Source organism: Amphibalanus amphitrite, unplaced genomic scaffold, assembly GCF_019059575.1.
Source record: "Amphibalanus amphitrite isolate SeventyFive unplaced genomic scaffold, NRLGWU_Aamphi_draft 000151F_arrow, whole genome shotgun sequence".
NCBI lineage: Eukaryota > Metazoa > Arthropoda > Thecostraca > Balanomorpha > Balanidae > Amphibalanus > Amphibalanus amphitrite.
This window is the reverse complement of record NW_024881646.1, coordinates 466,827-483,615: the sequence shown is the minus strand read 5'-3', so window position 1 is coordinate 483,615 and position 16,789 is coordinate 466,827. Positions and strand designations below refer to the sequence as shown.

At 53.2% G+C, this 16,789-nt stretch overlaps 2 protein-coding genes across 3 annotated transcripts in view; both read left to right on the top strand.

Annotated features, from left to right (window-relative positions):
* The window catches only part of LOC122382948, a 53,535-nt gene extending 49,901 nt beyond the window's left edge, over nt 1-3,634 (top strand). For both annotated transcript variants that reach the window (XM_043368927.1, XM_043368928.1), the window contains one exon: nt 751-3,634. In XM_043368927.1, the coding sequence (XP_043224862.1) occupies nt 751-900 (150 nt within the window). In that variant the 3' untranslated portion in view covers nt 901-3,634. The remainder of the gene's footprint in view (nt 1-750) is intronic.
* LOC122382971 lies at nt 1,891-3,660 on the top strand. Its single transcript, XM_043368978.1, has 3 exons — nt 1,891-1,909; nt 2,481-2,714; nt 2,789-3,660. The coding sequence occupies exons 1-3, from the start codon at nt 1,891-1,893 to the stop codon at nt 3,658-3,660; spliced, it is 1,125 nt and encodes a 374-aa protein (XP_043224913.1).
* The last annotated feature ends 13,129 nt before the right edge of the window (nt 3,661-16,789 follow it).

Genomic DNA, 16,789 nt, shown 5'->3' with positions numbered 1-16,789 from the left:
TGTTTTAGCGAGCAAAACGGGCAAAAACTGAACCTGAGAAACTCGACGGTCGCCTTATTTTAGCATGTGAATTTTTCCCGATAAATTCCATGTCTGCGTTTTGGAACTAGACATGAGAACAGTCTGGTGACATCATGCTGTGGAACTTGCATTGCCATGCAACGCATAACTATCATGGAGAGAATCGATTACTCGATTCGGGCCTCGGTAAGAGCAAAAAATGAAGTGTTCCCAAAATTCGTTGGCAATGAATGCTTTCGTAAGGACGTTGGGTGCCAGCTGCCACCAGTGACGTCATCATAGTATGCTCATTTTTGAAGTCACAATTTCTATGTATTTACCGAGCACAATTTGAAATCGATCATTTTTTTTCGGCAAGAAATTCTTAGGCAGACGCTGAAGTTGCCAAAACTCACGTGAGAGCTTCGATAATGAACTTTGAGCCAACGTCCTTTTGAAAAAAAAAAACGAACTATACAAACACTTATAAACCTCACACCAACTATTCTTGCTGTTCTGGGGATGGTAAAATATGCACTCAGCCCTAAGACGTGCATTTGGATTGTGAAATTTGATATACATTTGATTAGTATGATTTTCATTGGACATATGCTGCTGTGTTTAGTTTAATGTTTTATGTCGATGTCCACGGATGTCAATGACCTGCGAAAAGTGTTGTTCATTTGCTGCCATTTTTGTTTAGTAAGGCCGTCCCGCGTATACTGACGCTCCGCCACCTGCCCTCGCCAGGAGCCGGGCCCGCCGCTGCCGGGTCCTGCCGAGGCCGAGCGGGCGTCCCAGTCGGTCGGGTCGGCGGCGCCGCGCCCGGGGCCGGCCCGGTGGTCGGTACTGGCGGCGCTCTGCCTGCTGCCGCTGCGGCTGCTGCTGGCGGTACAGTGATCTCCGACCGTCAGGCGCCGCGGGGGTGACGGTGAGGCGACAGCAGGCCGCCAGGCCAGTCACTGTGCGGGGAGCAGTCACCGGCGGCCGCCCCCGGGTTACTGTGCGGGGGAGTGTCACTGCAGACCGTCCCCGGTCACTGCGGGGCAGTGTCGAATCCGTTCCCGGTCACTGCGAGGCCTGGCCTGGTCACTGCGGGCCGGCGCTCCGGAGCGGCGGCGGGCTGCCGAACGGCCGCTCCAGGGGTCTAGCTGGGAGGGTAGGTGTTTTATATGGTGTCATCGTTACCTCGCTCTTATTGACCGAACTGGAACTTTGCGGGAGGAGCAGATTGGCGTGTCGTGGTGTGGATCCTGAGCAGTTATGGTTGAATACTGGTGGGAAAAGCGTGCGAGAACAGCACGCAGCGAGGGATGGGATAGACTCTAATTTTGAAATGTCTGTCGCTTGTGTCTCCCAGTATTGAATCGAAACTTCACACGAAGTTCAAGCTGCGCTGATAAGTCGCCTCAGACTGGGGCTGTAGCTGGGGCGGTGCTAGTATTTGTCGTATATTCCGGGACAGCTGGTATGGGGCAGTGTCGAGCGATTTATTTCGCTTTACACATGACAGTTATCTAAGTCACATTGGCCGTTATTTTCCTATGAGTGTTGACCAGCACACAGTACGAGTGCACTGCATTATGACTATTTGTGGCTGCTAGGGTGTGCGCCACAGAAGCTGCTGGGGATTATTCTGATAAGCGTCGGTGTCTCTGCGTATTTTCGTACTCTGGTTTAGCTTAGCTCGTCTGGTGTTAAGTGATTGTAGGCATTTTGGTGGGGATGGTAGCTTCAGTCCGGGTCGACTGTAGCTGCCGGATATGCTGCACAACAGATCGTCTGATATTCATTATTCCATCCAAACATGTGGGGGACAACTCGATCTTGTATATTCCGTTATCCATTTGTATTATCTGCAAGCAGCATTCATTCAACCACCTTGAGGGCATGTCGAAGCCAAAGAGCAGTAGGGGGATGCGGCGGTTTCAGGACTATGTGAAATGTGATGATCGGGAAGCGGCATATTTTGCGGTCCGCTGTCTCAGTGGCGCTGTTGTAACCGAGGTGATTGGGGTGTGCCTTCGAAATTACCAGCCATTACGAGTATTAATGACATCGGGAGGGTTACCCAAGGTATCGACGGGCTAGATCGGAAAACTGGTATTGCTGGCATCCAGTCGGAGATGTGATAGTCACATTGGTGTTGTGGGTATTTCAGACAGTCACAGGGTTGTCGGAACTAATCACTCGTGCGTGCTCCGGTCGTCGAAGCGTACAAATGCTAACATAGTCCGGAATTAGTTGGCAAAGAACTTGTATTCGCACTTGTATCGCGCTAGGCATTGTTTGGTAACCTGCTGTCGCAGTTTACAGAAGCTGACTTTTGTATTCTACTTATGTTTGCACGTCGTCAATGAGACAGCTCCTCGAGTGATTGGTATAGAAGTGGGGTGTCGTGGCGCTGTGATCGATCACTGTACCGGTGGATGTGTGACAGTGTCTGTGAGGCGCTGCCAGTCGTGTGCCTGTGAGCTGAGTGTCTGTACGAGAGTCGGACGGTGGCGGCCGGCGCGCGGTGGCCCCGTGTCGAACTGTGCGCCGGCCGGCCACCGACCCCAGGCCAGTTTCCGTGTGTCGCCGTCAGTCGGCGAGCTGCTCGGTCCCGTACGACGCCGTACGGCCGTGTGTCGCCAGCTGCTCAGTACGACGCTGTACGGCCGTGTGTCGCCAGCTGCTCAGTACGGCCGTGTGTCGCCAGCTGCTCAGTACGACCGTGTGTCGCCAGCTGTTCAGTACGGCGCTGTACGGCCGTGTGTCCCCAGCTGCTTAGGACGGCGCTGTACGGCCGTGTGTCGCCAGCTGCTCAGTACGACCGTGTGGCGCCAGCTGCTTAGTACGGCGTCGTACGGCCGTGTGGCGCTGTACGGCCGTGTGTCGCCCGTGTGGCGCCAGCTGCTCAGTACGGCGCTGTACGGCCGTGTGTCGCCAGCTGCTCAGTACGGCGCTGTACGGCCGTGTGTCGCCAGCTGCTTAGGACGGCGCTGTACGGCCGTGTGTCGCCAGCTGCTCAGTACGACCGTGTGGCGCCAGCTGCTCAGTACGGCGTCGTACGGCCGTGTGGCGCTGTACGGCCGTGTGTCGCCCGTGTGGCGCCAGCTGCTCAGTACGGCGCTGTACGGCCGTGTGTCGCCAGCTGCTCAGTACGGCGCTGTACGGCCGTGTGTCGCCAGCTGCTCAGTACGGCGCTGTACGGCCGTGTGTCGCCAGCTGCTCAGTACGACCGTGTGCCGCCAGCTGCTCGGTACGGCGCTGTACGGCCGTGTGTCGCCAGCTGCTCAGTACAGCGCTGTACTGAGCAGCTGGCGAGCTGCTCAGTACAGCGCTGCTGTACTGCCGTCTGTACTGCCGTACTGCTGTGTGTCGCCAGCTGCTCAGTACGGCGCTGTACGGCCGTGTGTGGTGTGCTGTGTGCGAGTCAGGCGGCCGCGGCTCCGTGTCCGGTCCCACAAACATATCGCGCTGTACCTCGCTCGTTGGTGGACTGACCCGGCGGCGTCTGACGCCCCCGGCGGGTGCGGAGGCGGTCGGCTCGGGGTGCAGCCACGGGTCATGGCGGTGTCCCAGGTGATCCCAGGTGCCGTCTGCTGGGAGGATGGTGGGCAGATAATACATGTGCTCCGATACCGACAAATGTCTGTTACCGCGGCCGTTACGTAGCATGATTTCATTGAGAACCGTCATTCTTATCGTTTCCAATAAGAATGACGTCTAACACAAAAATAATCCTCCAAAATAATATTTTTTTGAAGCAGATTTGGTGAAAATATTTCGTGTTTGCTTGTTTCCTCGTTCTCTGGGTGTACTGGATTGACTTGAAATCTTCAGAATGCATCATCGTCGGCGAAAACGAAGCTTTGACCTATCGGTGGATTGAATATCATTACCCATCTTGTTTTAGAAACGGCTCGTTTTCCCTTAGTTACTGCAAAAAGTAAAAGATAAAGTGGAGAGTATTTTATCCAATGTCCCATTCGGAATTGGTTAGACAAAGGTAGCAGACTGGACAATTAACGATGGCTTGCTACCAGGGGTGCGGAGCCGGAGCCGGAGCCAGAGCCGGAACCGTGGAACAATATAGCAATTGATCGCATAGGGGATGTACTGAGTCGGAGCCGGACCATTTTACTCGGAGCCGGAGCCGCCATGACATTTCACCCGGAGCCGGAACCAGAACCGATTTTTTTTTCTCCGTAGCCGAAACCGTCTGAAATTTCCACGGCTCTGCATCCATGCTTGCTACGCTTCAATTTTTTTTTTTTAAGTAATCGTGCATATGACCCTTGACTGGCGAATGGAAAGCTTAGTTTAGCTCTCAATATAATGAACACTTTTCGGCAGGTAAAATTACATTATAAGGAATTAAGTGACAGTTTCGAGTGTTGATTATTTGTGTAAATTTCGGACATATTTAGACTAATGGCTGACTTGAACATTTTCGGAAGAAAAAAACAACGAAAATGCCGGACAATGGACGGATATTAGACATACCTACATTTTCTTAGACTGGCATCACTTATCTGCTAGGCTGGGGTCCACCGAGCAGCGCGACCTGTTGGGGGGCTTCATTGACTTCGGTCAAACCGTGCTAACTTCGGTTCCGTGCTAATACCAAGTCAGGTCACTGAGGATCACAAAATGAAAATATCATGTGATGCATGTTTTATGGTTTATTTTACATGCCAAATGCGATTATGTGGCTCAGGCAGCCTTCGGGACCAGTTAAGGTTATATTATAGAAATTAGACCTTTAACGACCTTGGTAATCCGACCTTTGACCTGAACTAGAAAACGTCTGAAGTACTTTCGTCATGTTTTTTTCCACGCTCTTTCGAATGCTGCTTACGGTGAGTTGCTACGTGGCCCGGTAGCCGAGTTATAGAGGGAGGGGTGTTTAAACACCCCCCTCTCTCTCTCTCTCTCTCTCTCTCTCTCTCTCTCTCTCTCTCTCTCTCTCTCTCTCTCTCCCGGCCCCGGCGCGGTTGGCGCCGAGCACCGTCCCTGCGCCGGTTAATGATATTGGCACTCCCAGGTCCTTCTTGCTCTAGATTATTTCTGCATCATTACTTATTGTCCAAGAAATTAGTTGGCTTCAGTTTCATAATGAAGGCTTTGAAATTTAGGTGTTTTTCATCGTCAAGATATGAGGCCGTCCCACTATGCCGTCCGACCATAGCTGAGAGACCGTCGCACAAGCTGTCCCACCACAGCTGTGAGACCGTCCCACAAGCTGTCCCACCATAGCTGAGATACCGTCCCACAAGCTGTCCCGCCATACCGTGAGACCGTCCCACAAGCTGTCCCACCATACCGTGAGACCGTCCCACAAGCTGTCTCACCATAGCTGAGAGACCGTCCCACAAGCTGTCCCACCATAGCTGAGAGACCGTCCCACAAGCTGTCCCACAGCTGAGAGACCGTCCCACAAGCTGTCCCACCATAGCCGAGAGACCGTCCCACAAGCTGTCCCACCATACCGTGATACCGTCCCACAAGCTGTCCCACAGCTGAGAGACCGTCCCACAAGCTGTCCCACCATAGCTGAGAGACCGTCCCACAAGCTGTCCCACAGCTGAGAGACCGTCCCACAAGCTGTCCCACAGCTGAGAGACCGTCCCACAAGCTGTCCCACCATAGCCGAGAGATCGTCCCACAAGCTGTCCCACCATACCGTGAGACCGTCCCACAAGCTGTCCCACCATACCGTGAGACCGTCCCACAAGCTGTCCCACCCCAGTAAACATGCCGACGTCGGCCCGACGTCGGGGTGACGTCGGCAACTCGGCATCGGCATGCCAACGTCGGCCCGACGTCGGTCCAACCTCGGCACGACGTCGGCTGGATGTCGGATATGCCCGCATGTTCCGACGTCCAGCCGAGGTCCAGCCGACGTCGGGCCGACGTCGGACCGAGATCAATTGCTGAGGTCTAGCAGACGTCGGGCGACGTCGGGGCGACGTCGGTCCGACATCGGCCGCTGTTTTGACCGTTAAAATAATATAAAATACATGTTTCATGTTTCATAAAGAGCTTCTGTATTCAAAATATCCTCAGGAAACTCAAATCTTCCTCCACGCCGCAACCCCCTGATCCGGACTGGACGGGAAACTTTATCCCATTTGGGATTGCCCGTAAGGCGAGCTCGCCCGTAGCCGGGTGCGGTGAGTGCTTGGGGGCTGCTCGGCCTATCCTTTGGTCAGGCTCAGCCCCGCAACTCACCAGGGCCGGGCCCAGTTCATATAGAAAGGCCAGTCGGCAAGTGTCACTTTGCCAAAGTGCCACTTATCAAAGGGACACTTTGGGCAACGTTGGTGCAGGTGTGTAAGAGTGGCTATATGAATCCATTGTGGGGTCGCCCTTTCCAATAAGTGTCACGTAACAGCAATGGGACCAGGGACTCTATATGAACTGGACCCAGGGTGCTCGCCAAGAAGACCAATGTCTCCATCCTATGACCCTTCCGGCTCTGAAATGGTCTTGTCAGACCGAAAGGTCATAAGCCAACAAAACAAACCTAGTTCGTTAGCTGGATGCGTGGTGTAGTGGTTAGCGCACTAGCCTTGCGTTCGAATGACACGGGGTTCGAATCCCATCGCCGGCTGATGCTTTTGGCGTGTTGTCCCAGTAAACATGCCGACGTCGGCGACTGGGGGGCTCGAATCCCGCCGCCGGTTGATATTTTTGGCGCGTTGTCCCAATAAACATGCCGACGTCAGCCCCGTCGGTCCAACGACAAACGATCTCGTCAACCTCGGCAAACGATCTCGGCCCGACGTCGGCTCGACGTCGGCTGGACTTCGGGTGGACGTCGGAACATGCGGGCATATCCGACGTCCAGCCGATGTCGGGCCGAGGCTGAACCGACGTTGGGCCGACGTCGGGCCGTGCCTCGGCCCGACGTCGGGCCGACGTCGTCATGTTTACTGGGACCATACCGTGAGACCGTCCCACAAGCTGTCCCACAGCTGAGAGACCGTCCCACAAGCTGTCCCACAGCTGAGAGACCGTCCCACAAGCTGTCCCACAGCTGAGAGACCGTCCCACAAGCTGTCCCACCATACCGTGAGACCGTCCCACAAGCTGTCTCACCATAGCTGAGAGACCGTCCCACAAGCTGTCCCACCATAGCTGAGAGACCGTCCCACAAGCTGTCCCACAGCTGAGAGACCGTCCCACAAGCTGTCTCACCATAGCTGAGAGACCGTCCCACAAGCTGTCCCACCATAGCTGAGAGACCGTCCCACAAGCTGTCCCACAGCTGAGAGACCGTCCCACAAGCTGTCCCACCATACCGTGAGACCGTCCCACAAGCTGTCCCACCATAGCCGAGAGACCGTCCCACAAGCTGTCCCACCATACCGTGAGACCGTCCCACAAGCTGTCCCACCATACCGTGAGACCGTCCCACAAACTGTCCCACCATACCGTGAGACCGTCCCACAAGCTGTCCCACAGCTGAGAGACCGTCCCACAAGCTGTCCCACAGCTGAGAGACCGTCCCACAAGCTGTCCCACAGCTGAGAGACCGTCCCACAAGCTGTCCCACCATACCGTGAGACCGTCCCACAAGCTGTCTCACCATAGCTGCGAGACCGTCCCACAGGCTGTCCCACCATAGCTGAGAGACCGTCCCACAAGCTGTCCCACAGCTGAGAGACCGTCCCACAAGCTGTCTCACCATAGCTGAGAGACTGTCCCACAAGCTGTCCCACCATAGCTGAGAGACCGTCTCACAAGCTGTCCCACAGCTGAGAGACCGTCCCACAAGCTGTCCCACCATACCGTGAGACCGTCCCACAAGCTGTCCCACCATAGCCGAGAGACCGTCCCACAAGCTGTCCCACCATACCGTGAGACCGTCCCACAAGCTGTCTCACCATAGCTGAGAGACCGTCCCACAAGCTGTCCCACCATAGCTGAGAGACCGTCCCACAAGCTGCCCCACAGCTGAGAGACCGTCCCACAAGCTGTCCCACCATAGCCGAGAGACCGTCCCACAAGCTGTCCCACCATAGCCGAGAGACCGTCCCACAAGCTTTCCCACCATAGCTGAGAGACCGTCCCACAAGCTGTCCCACAGCTGAGAGACCGTCCCACAAGCTGTCCCATCCCACCATAGCTGAGAGACCGTCCCACAAGCTGTCTCACCATAGCTGAGAGACCGTCCCACAAGCTGTCCCACCATAGCTGAGAGACCGTCCCACAAGCTGTCCCACAGCTGAGAGACCGTCCCACAAGCTTTCCCACCATAGCCGAGAGACCGTCCCACAAGCTGTCTCACCATAGCTGAGAGACCGTCCCACAAGCTGTCCCACCATACCGTGAGACCGTCCCACAAGCTGTCCCACAGCTGAGAGACCGTCCCACAAGCTGTCCCACCATACCGTGAGACCGTCCCACAAGCTGTCCCACCATAGCAGAGAGACCGTCCCACAAGCTGTCCCACCATAGCTGTGAGACCGTCCCACAAGCTGTCTCACCATAGCTGAGAGACCGTCCCACAAGCTGTCCCACCATAGCTGAGAGACCGTCCCACAAGCTGTCCCACAGCTGAGAGACCGTCCCACAAGCTGTCCCACCATACCGTGAGACCGTCCCACAAGCTGTCCCACCATAGCAGAGAGACCGTCCCACAAGCTGTCCCACCATAGCTGTGAGACCGTCCCACAAGCTGTCTCACCATAGCTGAGAGACCGTCCCACAAGCTGTCTCACCATAGCTGAGAGACCGTCCCACAAGCTGTCCCACCATACCGTGAGACCGTCCCACAAGCTGTCCCACAGCTGAGAGACCGTCCCACAAGCTGTCCCACCATACCGTGAGACCGTCCCACAAGCTGTCCCACCATACCGTGAGACCGTCCCACAAGCTGTCTCACCATACCGTGAGACCGTCCCACAAGCTGTCTCACCATAGCTGAGAGACCGTCCCACAAGCTGTCCCACCAGGGGCGTCGCCACGGATTTTTGAGTGGGGGGTCGGGTTTCTAGTCTTCACCCGATGGGTAGGGGTGTTTTTTTTTTTGCCACACTTCCCAGTTTTGTGCGTGCGTATGTGTGTGTGTGCGTGTGTAACAAATCGGCGCGCAGCGCCGCCAAATTTGGGGACGCCGGTGAAAACAGGGCGCCGGAGGGCATATCAGTCATATGACATTTGGAACTCCTCCCCCTCCGTGGGCCTTCTATGCCTTCTATATGCTAAACGTCACGTGCTAATTTCCCGAACCTTGATCAAATCGCCCCAGGCGCCCTGTTTTCACCGTCGTCCAAATTTGGTATAACCTATTAGGTAGGTATACCTACCTACATCACTTGCGTAAAAATTATCACTGGTCACTTAAAGTCAGGTCGCCATGTCAAGTTCAGTTATACGGTATACCTCTATAAAAACTTTCCCCTCTCGCCATTCTTGTAGCTTTTCTCCCATAACTTCGAAATTTGGTACACTGTATAGGTACCTAATGTATGGGGTTATACGTGTCAGCAATTCATGATTCTAACTGAGGATTTACATCTATGATCTGAAGGCAGGTCAAATACGTGACCTCATCATTAGAAAATAATGAGAAATTAGAAAAAGCACGAATGCCTCCTGCTTTGAAAAAGTTCGTCAGAAACGCAAAATACGGCATCTGCGATGCCGGGCTCCGCATCGCGGGACCGCAGGTTGTTTGTGCAAGCACCTTTGTAAACGCAGCAAAAACGCCCGCCACCAAACGAGAGGATGAGCCTTGCACGTGCAGACCGAAGTCGGTGTGCTACGGCCTGACGTGCACGGCACCCTATTCGTCGGTCTATAGCGGTGTGCCAAATTTGAGTGCAATCGACCCGGCCGTTTTCGAGATCTGGAAGCGACACCCTGCACGTGCGCACGTGCATCCTAGGCCCCAATTGACTTGTGCACGGCACTCTATTCGCCGGTTTCTAGCGGTGTACCAAATTGGAGCTCAATCGGCCCCGTCAATTTCAAGATCTGGAAGCGACCCCTACACGTGCGCTCGTGGAGCTGCACCCCAACCGCGGCACATGAAAATACATACTAACTGACTTGTGCACGGCACCCTACCAACCAGTCTCTAGTGGTATGCCAAATTTGAGCACAGTCGGTCCAGCCGTTCTTGAGATATGGAAGCGTCAGCCTGCACGTGCGCACGTGCAAACTGGGTCCCATCTGACTTGTGCACGACACCCTACTCGCCGAGCCCTAACGGTGTGCCAAGTTTGATCACAATCGGCCCAGCCGTTTTTGAGATCTGGAAGCGTCACCCTGCCCGTGCGCACGTGCAGCGGCACCCCAACCGTGACACATGGAAATGCATTGCGGGGCGTGTGCCTACATCCATGCCAAGGATCAGCGCAATCGGCAAAATAACTACAGAGTTATTACACTTGCTACCGAACTGAAACCTCTTCGTTTTGCACGTGGCACGTGCATTAGGGGTCACCCATACGCATCGAGAGGAGCACAGTACGTTTGGGAAAGGAAGAAACTATCTCACTGAAAAGACCGCGAGTGAAGCGGTCAAGCAGTTGTGGAGATAGAAGCTTTGCAAGGCGCCCCCACGGCGGCCGACTGCCAATAATTAGCAATAATCAGTGTCGCATCCGCACACCATCAGTGTCCGTATCCCCGTCACCTGTTCGTATATTCTAATGTGGTTGGGTTCAAGTCACAGTCGAGCCCTGATTTTTTACAACTTTTCTTAAAAACGGCACATCGTGCAGTGACGTCCTATGCATCAGTGGAAAGAGCATCAAAAGTTGTATATTATATTAACTTTTCACCTATGTATATTACTAACGGTTAAAGTTATAGAGGAATAAAGACGCTCCCATTGACTTTCCATGTTAAAAAATTTAAATTTCAAATAGACTTTATAAGAAAAAACGATTTCTGCCAGCTTAACGAAGCATACCAGCATGTACTACGCTCTTTCCTCTACAAGATATCAGAGTTTGGGCGAAATCTATCTCTAAAATTTTGTACAAAGATCGAATGAAAATGTCTCTGCAAAGTCTCGACATAGCCGTCCATTGACATAACATGGGACACAGCAAAATTCCAACTTTGATCTCGTGCAAAGACACGTTCCGAGATTCTGAGGGGTATACGGCGCACACTAGCGTGTACCGGAACGTGTTTGCCATAAAATGCTGGGAAGAAAACCACCTCCTTCTTGGCTCGTTTTTCCGCCATTGGCGATCGCGCAAAAAGTGTCCAAAACCCCGTTGACTTAACATGGGGAAAATGGAACCGCACGTGCCACGTGCCACGAGGTTTTAAGCGAGTAGCGACCGGTGCCATCAGGTAGATCGCCTGCGGGAGCCCATACACTGAACTTTTTACGAAGATTGTACATTTCGTCTAGGCCCCGCTCAAGTTGTACTGATTCGCTGCCAGACTTGCAAAACATAGCCCGGAGAACGACCGCTCCGGTTGTTTTTCAATAGAAAAACACAATTCTAACGAATAGTGTTTGTCTTTTCAAACAACCTGCGGTTAAAATCGTGTCGCATCCTTCTATGGGAGGTATTCCCGTCACCTGTTCGTATACTGTCTGAGCAAAGGCCATACGTTACGGTCCAAATTCCATAGTGAGGCGGACATACGAATTTACCCAGCATCTGCGATGCTGGGCTCCGCATCGCGGGACCGCAGGTTGTTTGAGCAAGCACCTCTGTAACGCCGCAAAAACACCACCCGCCAAACGAGAGGATGAGCCTTGCACGTGCAGATCGGAGTGGGTGTGCTACGAACTGACGTGCACTGCACTCTGCTAACTGGTCTCTAGCGGTGTGCCAAATTTGAGTGCAATCGGCCCGGCCGTTTTCGAGATCTCGAAGCGACACCCTGCACGTGCGCACGTGCAAGCTGGGTCCCAATTGACTGCACGGCACTCTATTCGCCGGTCTGTAGCGGTGTACCGAATTTAATCTGAATCGGCCCAGCCGTTTCCAAGATCTTGAAGCAACCCCTACACGTGCGCACGTGCAGCTGCACCCCAACCGTGGCACATGAAAATACATACTAACTGACTTGTGCACGGCACCCTACTAACCAGTCTCTAACGGTATGCCAAATTTGAGTGCAATCGGTCCAGCCGTTCTTGAGATCTGGATGCCTCAGCCTGCACGTGCGCACGTGCCAAATGGGTCCTAACTGACTTGTGCACGGCACCCTACTAACCGGTCTCTAGCGGTGTACCAAATTTGAGCTCAATCGGCCCGGCCGTTCTCGAGATCTGGAAGCGTCACCCTGCACGTGCGCACGTGCAGTTGCACCCCAACCGTAGCACATGGAAAGGTATGGCCCGGCTGGTGCCTACATTCTTTTGTAGTTTCAGTGCAATCAGCCAAGTAATTACCGTGGTATTGTCATTACAACAAAAGTGACCCCTCTCCGTTTTACACGTGTCACGTGCAGTAGGGATCACCCGCAAGCATCGTGCGTAGTAAAATACTTGTAAGAAGGGTATACGCTACCCCACACAAAAAACCGCAAGTGTATCGGTCCCCTGGTTGCGGAGATATAAGTCGTACAAAAACGTCCCCGCGGAAGCCGGCCGCTAATATTCAGCATTAAATCGCATCCTTCAATGGGAGGTATCCCCGTCACCTGTTCGTATACTGTCTGAGGAAAGGCCATATATAGCTGTGAGCTCAAATCTCGGTTATGTCGTGCTTTTTTTACTAAATTTCTCGAAAACGGCACAACGTGCAATAACGTTCTATATATCACTGGAAAGAGCATCAAAAGTTGTATAATCTATCAACTTTTCACTTAAATATATCTTTCACGTAAAAAGTTATTAAGCAACAAAGACGCTCCCATTGACTTTGCATGTTAAAAAATTTCTTTTTTAAACGAGCTCAAAAAGAACAAACGAATTCTGACAGCTTAACGAAGCATAACAACATGTTCTATGGTACTTTCTCAACAAGTCCTGAAGGTTTAAACAAAATCGTATCATATAATTTTGCACAGTGAGCGAATGAAAATGTCTCTGCAAAAACGCCCATTGACTTAACATGGGGAGCGAAAAAAGTTCAACTTCAAACTCGTGCATCTCAAGTTAACGAATTCTGACGGGTATACGGCGCACACGGGCGTGTACCTGAACGTGTCGGTCATAAAATGGTGTGCAGCAAACCATACCTTGTTCCGCGATTTTTTCCGCTATTCGCGATCGCGCAAAAAGTGTTCAAAACCCCATTGACTTAACATGGGGAAAATGGAATCGCACGTGCCACGTGCCACGAGGTTTTAAGCGAGTAGCGACCGGTGCCATCAGGTAGATCGCCTGCGGGAGCCCATACCCTGAAATTTTTACGAAGATTGAGCGATTCGTCTAGGCCCCAATCAAGTTGCCCCAATCTCAGGCCAACTTTGCAAACATAGCCCGGAGAACGACCGCTCCGGTTGTTTTTCAATAGAAAAACACAATTCTAACGAATAGTGTTTGTCTTTTCAAACAACCTGCGGTTACCAGCATCTGCGATGCTGGGCTCCGCATCGCGGGACCGCAGGTTGTTTGAGCAAGCACCTCTGTAACGCCGCTAAAGGTGTGCCGAATTTGAATGCAATCAGCCCAGCCGTTTCTGAGATCTGAAAGCCTCACCCTGCACGTGCGCACGTGCAAGCTGGGTCCCAAATGACTTGTGGACGGCACCCTAGTTGCCGGTCTCTAGCGGTGTACCGAATTTAATCTGAATCGACCCAGCCGTTTCCAAGAGCTTGAAGCGACCCCTACACGTGCGCACGTGCAGCTGCACCCCAACCGTGGCACATGAAAATACATACTAACTGAGTTGTGCACGGCACCCTACTAACCAGTCTCTAAAGGTGTGCCGAATTTGAATGCAATCGGCCCAGCCGTTCCTGAGATCTGGAAGCGTCACCCTGCACGTGCGCACGTGCAACCTGGGGCCCAGCAGACCTGTGCAACACACCCTACTACGCGATCTCTAACGGTGTGCCAAATCTGAGCACAATTGGCCCGGCCGTTCTCGAGATCTGGAAGCGTCACCCTGCACGTGCGCACGTGCAGTTGCACCCCAATCGTGGCACATGGAAATACATACTAAATGACTGCAACCTACTGATCGGTATCAAGCGTTATGCCAAATTTGAACACAATCGGTCCAGCCGTTCTCGAGATCTGGAAGCGTCACCCTGCACGTGCGCACGTGCAGTTGCACCCCTACCAAGACACATGGAAATGCATCGCCTGGAAAGTGTCTACCTCCATGCCAAGTTTTAGCGCAATCGGCCCAGTAATTACCGCGAGCTATTGCGCTTATTACAAAACAGGCACCTCTTGGCTTTGCACGTGGAACGTGCGTTAGGGGTCACCCATATGCATCGAGAGTAGCACACTATGTGAAAGAAGGGAAAAAGCTACCCCACACAAAAAACCGCACGTGTATCAGCCCAGTGGTTGCCGAGATATAAGTCGTACAAAAACGTCCCCACGGCGGCCGGCCGCTATTTGGCAGTAAAATCGTGTCGCATCCTTCTATGGGAGGTATCCCCGTCACCTGTTCGTATACTGTCTGAGCAAAGGCCATACGTTACGGTCCAAACTCCATAGTGAGGCGGACAAACGAATTTACGAGAGTTTAGCGACGAAATGATTCACTTAATTGTTAAGTAATGGGTACCATTAGGTAGACCATAAATTTTATCTAGCATCTCACCGTAGATGCAGTAAAAAGTGCTTTACTTTTCAATGTATATAAAGACTTGCTCAGCTCAATCAGTTCACTCTGTATTGGCTCAAGCCGTATCATGCGAACGCAATACAAACTAGAGCACCGACAGCGCAGCGCTCCCCAACTCACTGCTCGCCCAGTCCACCCGGGCCGCCGCCACGACGGCCCCCCGCAAGTAGGCATCCCGCACTGCACCGACAGCCGCGGGCGACCAGCTGACCGGCCACTTGACCGGCCAGCAGCCGGCGGGCGGCAAGCCGCGGATGGCCGACCCGCCGGCGCGGCGAGGGAGGGGAGGGACGCAGCTGAAAGACCCGACTACATATATATCAAAGAAACATTATATGTAATCATCGATGACGCGACATAAATCTGCTTTATTGGGGTTAGCGGTGTAGTCTGTGATGCCATCACAATGAAAATAGCCTAGTTTTGTAGAGCATCAAATTCTGATTCCATAACGACTCTCGCTAGTCCATTTTCAATTGTAAATAAGCCTTTTATTGCGACGCAAAGTCCCGAAATGGTGCCGACGGCGGCCGGTCCCCCGATGGTACACTCGAGGGCAGATTGATGTTCTACAACTCTTTATCCACCGGGTTCCTATGGCTCAGCATTGGCAGCAGCCGCCTGGTACCGGTAGACTGTGCCGCTTCACTTACTTGTCAAGCGGCACAGCCTACCCACACCGTATGCCACCGGTCTGGGTCGGTGGCTGGAAGGCGATGTGGGCCGCCTGTGACGTCAGCGCAGCGGTGAGGGCCGAGCCCGGAGGCATGGCTCGGGTCGGCGCGGCGCGGCGGCTGGCGAGGGCTGGGGAGTGAGGTGGGGTGGGAGCACGGACATCGCGCGGCTGAGCGAGTGTAGTTAACTTTCGCGTCTCAAGGCGCCAATTATTCCACCTAACAATTGTGCTAAAGCAGTTGTTAAAATGTCCTATCCCCAAGACAGCGCCTAACATCATACTTGCAATGCACATTACGACACACTTAAGCGTGGCAACTGGCAATGGGAAAGCCGATAGAACTTATGTCACTCGTGCATCGAGGTGCGGAGCTATATTTTGCATAACATATTAGTATTAAGGCCTTGATTGAGCAGATTGGTGTCTATTGTTTCGCACGGCAATCGTCCAGAGACGTGGGAACTGGGGGTTATGAGTAGTGCCGCAGCCAACGCCCCAATTTAAAGCGATTATTACTGTTGCTCTAATATGTGGTCGCAGCCCCCAATAGCAAACCGTTCCAACTAGGAGCCAAAAAATCGGCCACTCATGGGGGTTCGAACCGGGCTTCCCCCACCGGCCAATTCACGACACGAGCGTTCACCCACTGAGCTACCGAGAATTGTCCTCGTCTGCACAAAACAAAATGACAATCACCCGCTGACCGCCAATGACAGTATTGTGACATTTGATCGCGTTTGACCGCGGCGGGTGGTCGCTGGTTTCGGCAGCTCAGTGGATACACGCTAACGTCGTAGGGTGACCGGTGGGAGAAGCCCGATTCGAACCCCCCTGAGTGGCCGACTTTTTGGCTCCTAGTTGGAACGGTTTGCTATTGGGGGCTGCGACCACATATTAGAGCAACAGTAATAATCGCTTTAAATTGGGGCGTTGGCTGCGGCACTACTCATAACCCCCAGTTCCCACGTCTCTGGACGATTGCCGTGCGAAACAATAGACACCAATCTGCTCAATCAAGGCCTTAATACTAGTATGTTATACAAAATATAGCTCCGCACCTCGATGCACGAGTGACATAAGTTCTATCGGCTTTCCCATTGCCACGCTTAAGTGTGTCGTAATGTGCATTGCAAGTATGATGATAGGCGCTGTCTTGGGGATAGGACATTTTAACAACTGCTTTAGCACAATTGTTAGGTGGAATAATTGGCGCCTTGAGACGCGAAAGTTAACTACACTCGCTCAGCCGCGCGATGTCCGTGCTCCCACCCCACCTCACTCCCCAGCCCTCGCCAGCCGCCGCGCCGCGCCGACCCGAGCCATGCCTCCGGGCTCGGCCCTCACCGCTGCGCTGACGTCACAGGCGGCCCACATCGCCTTCCAGCCACCGACC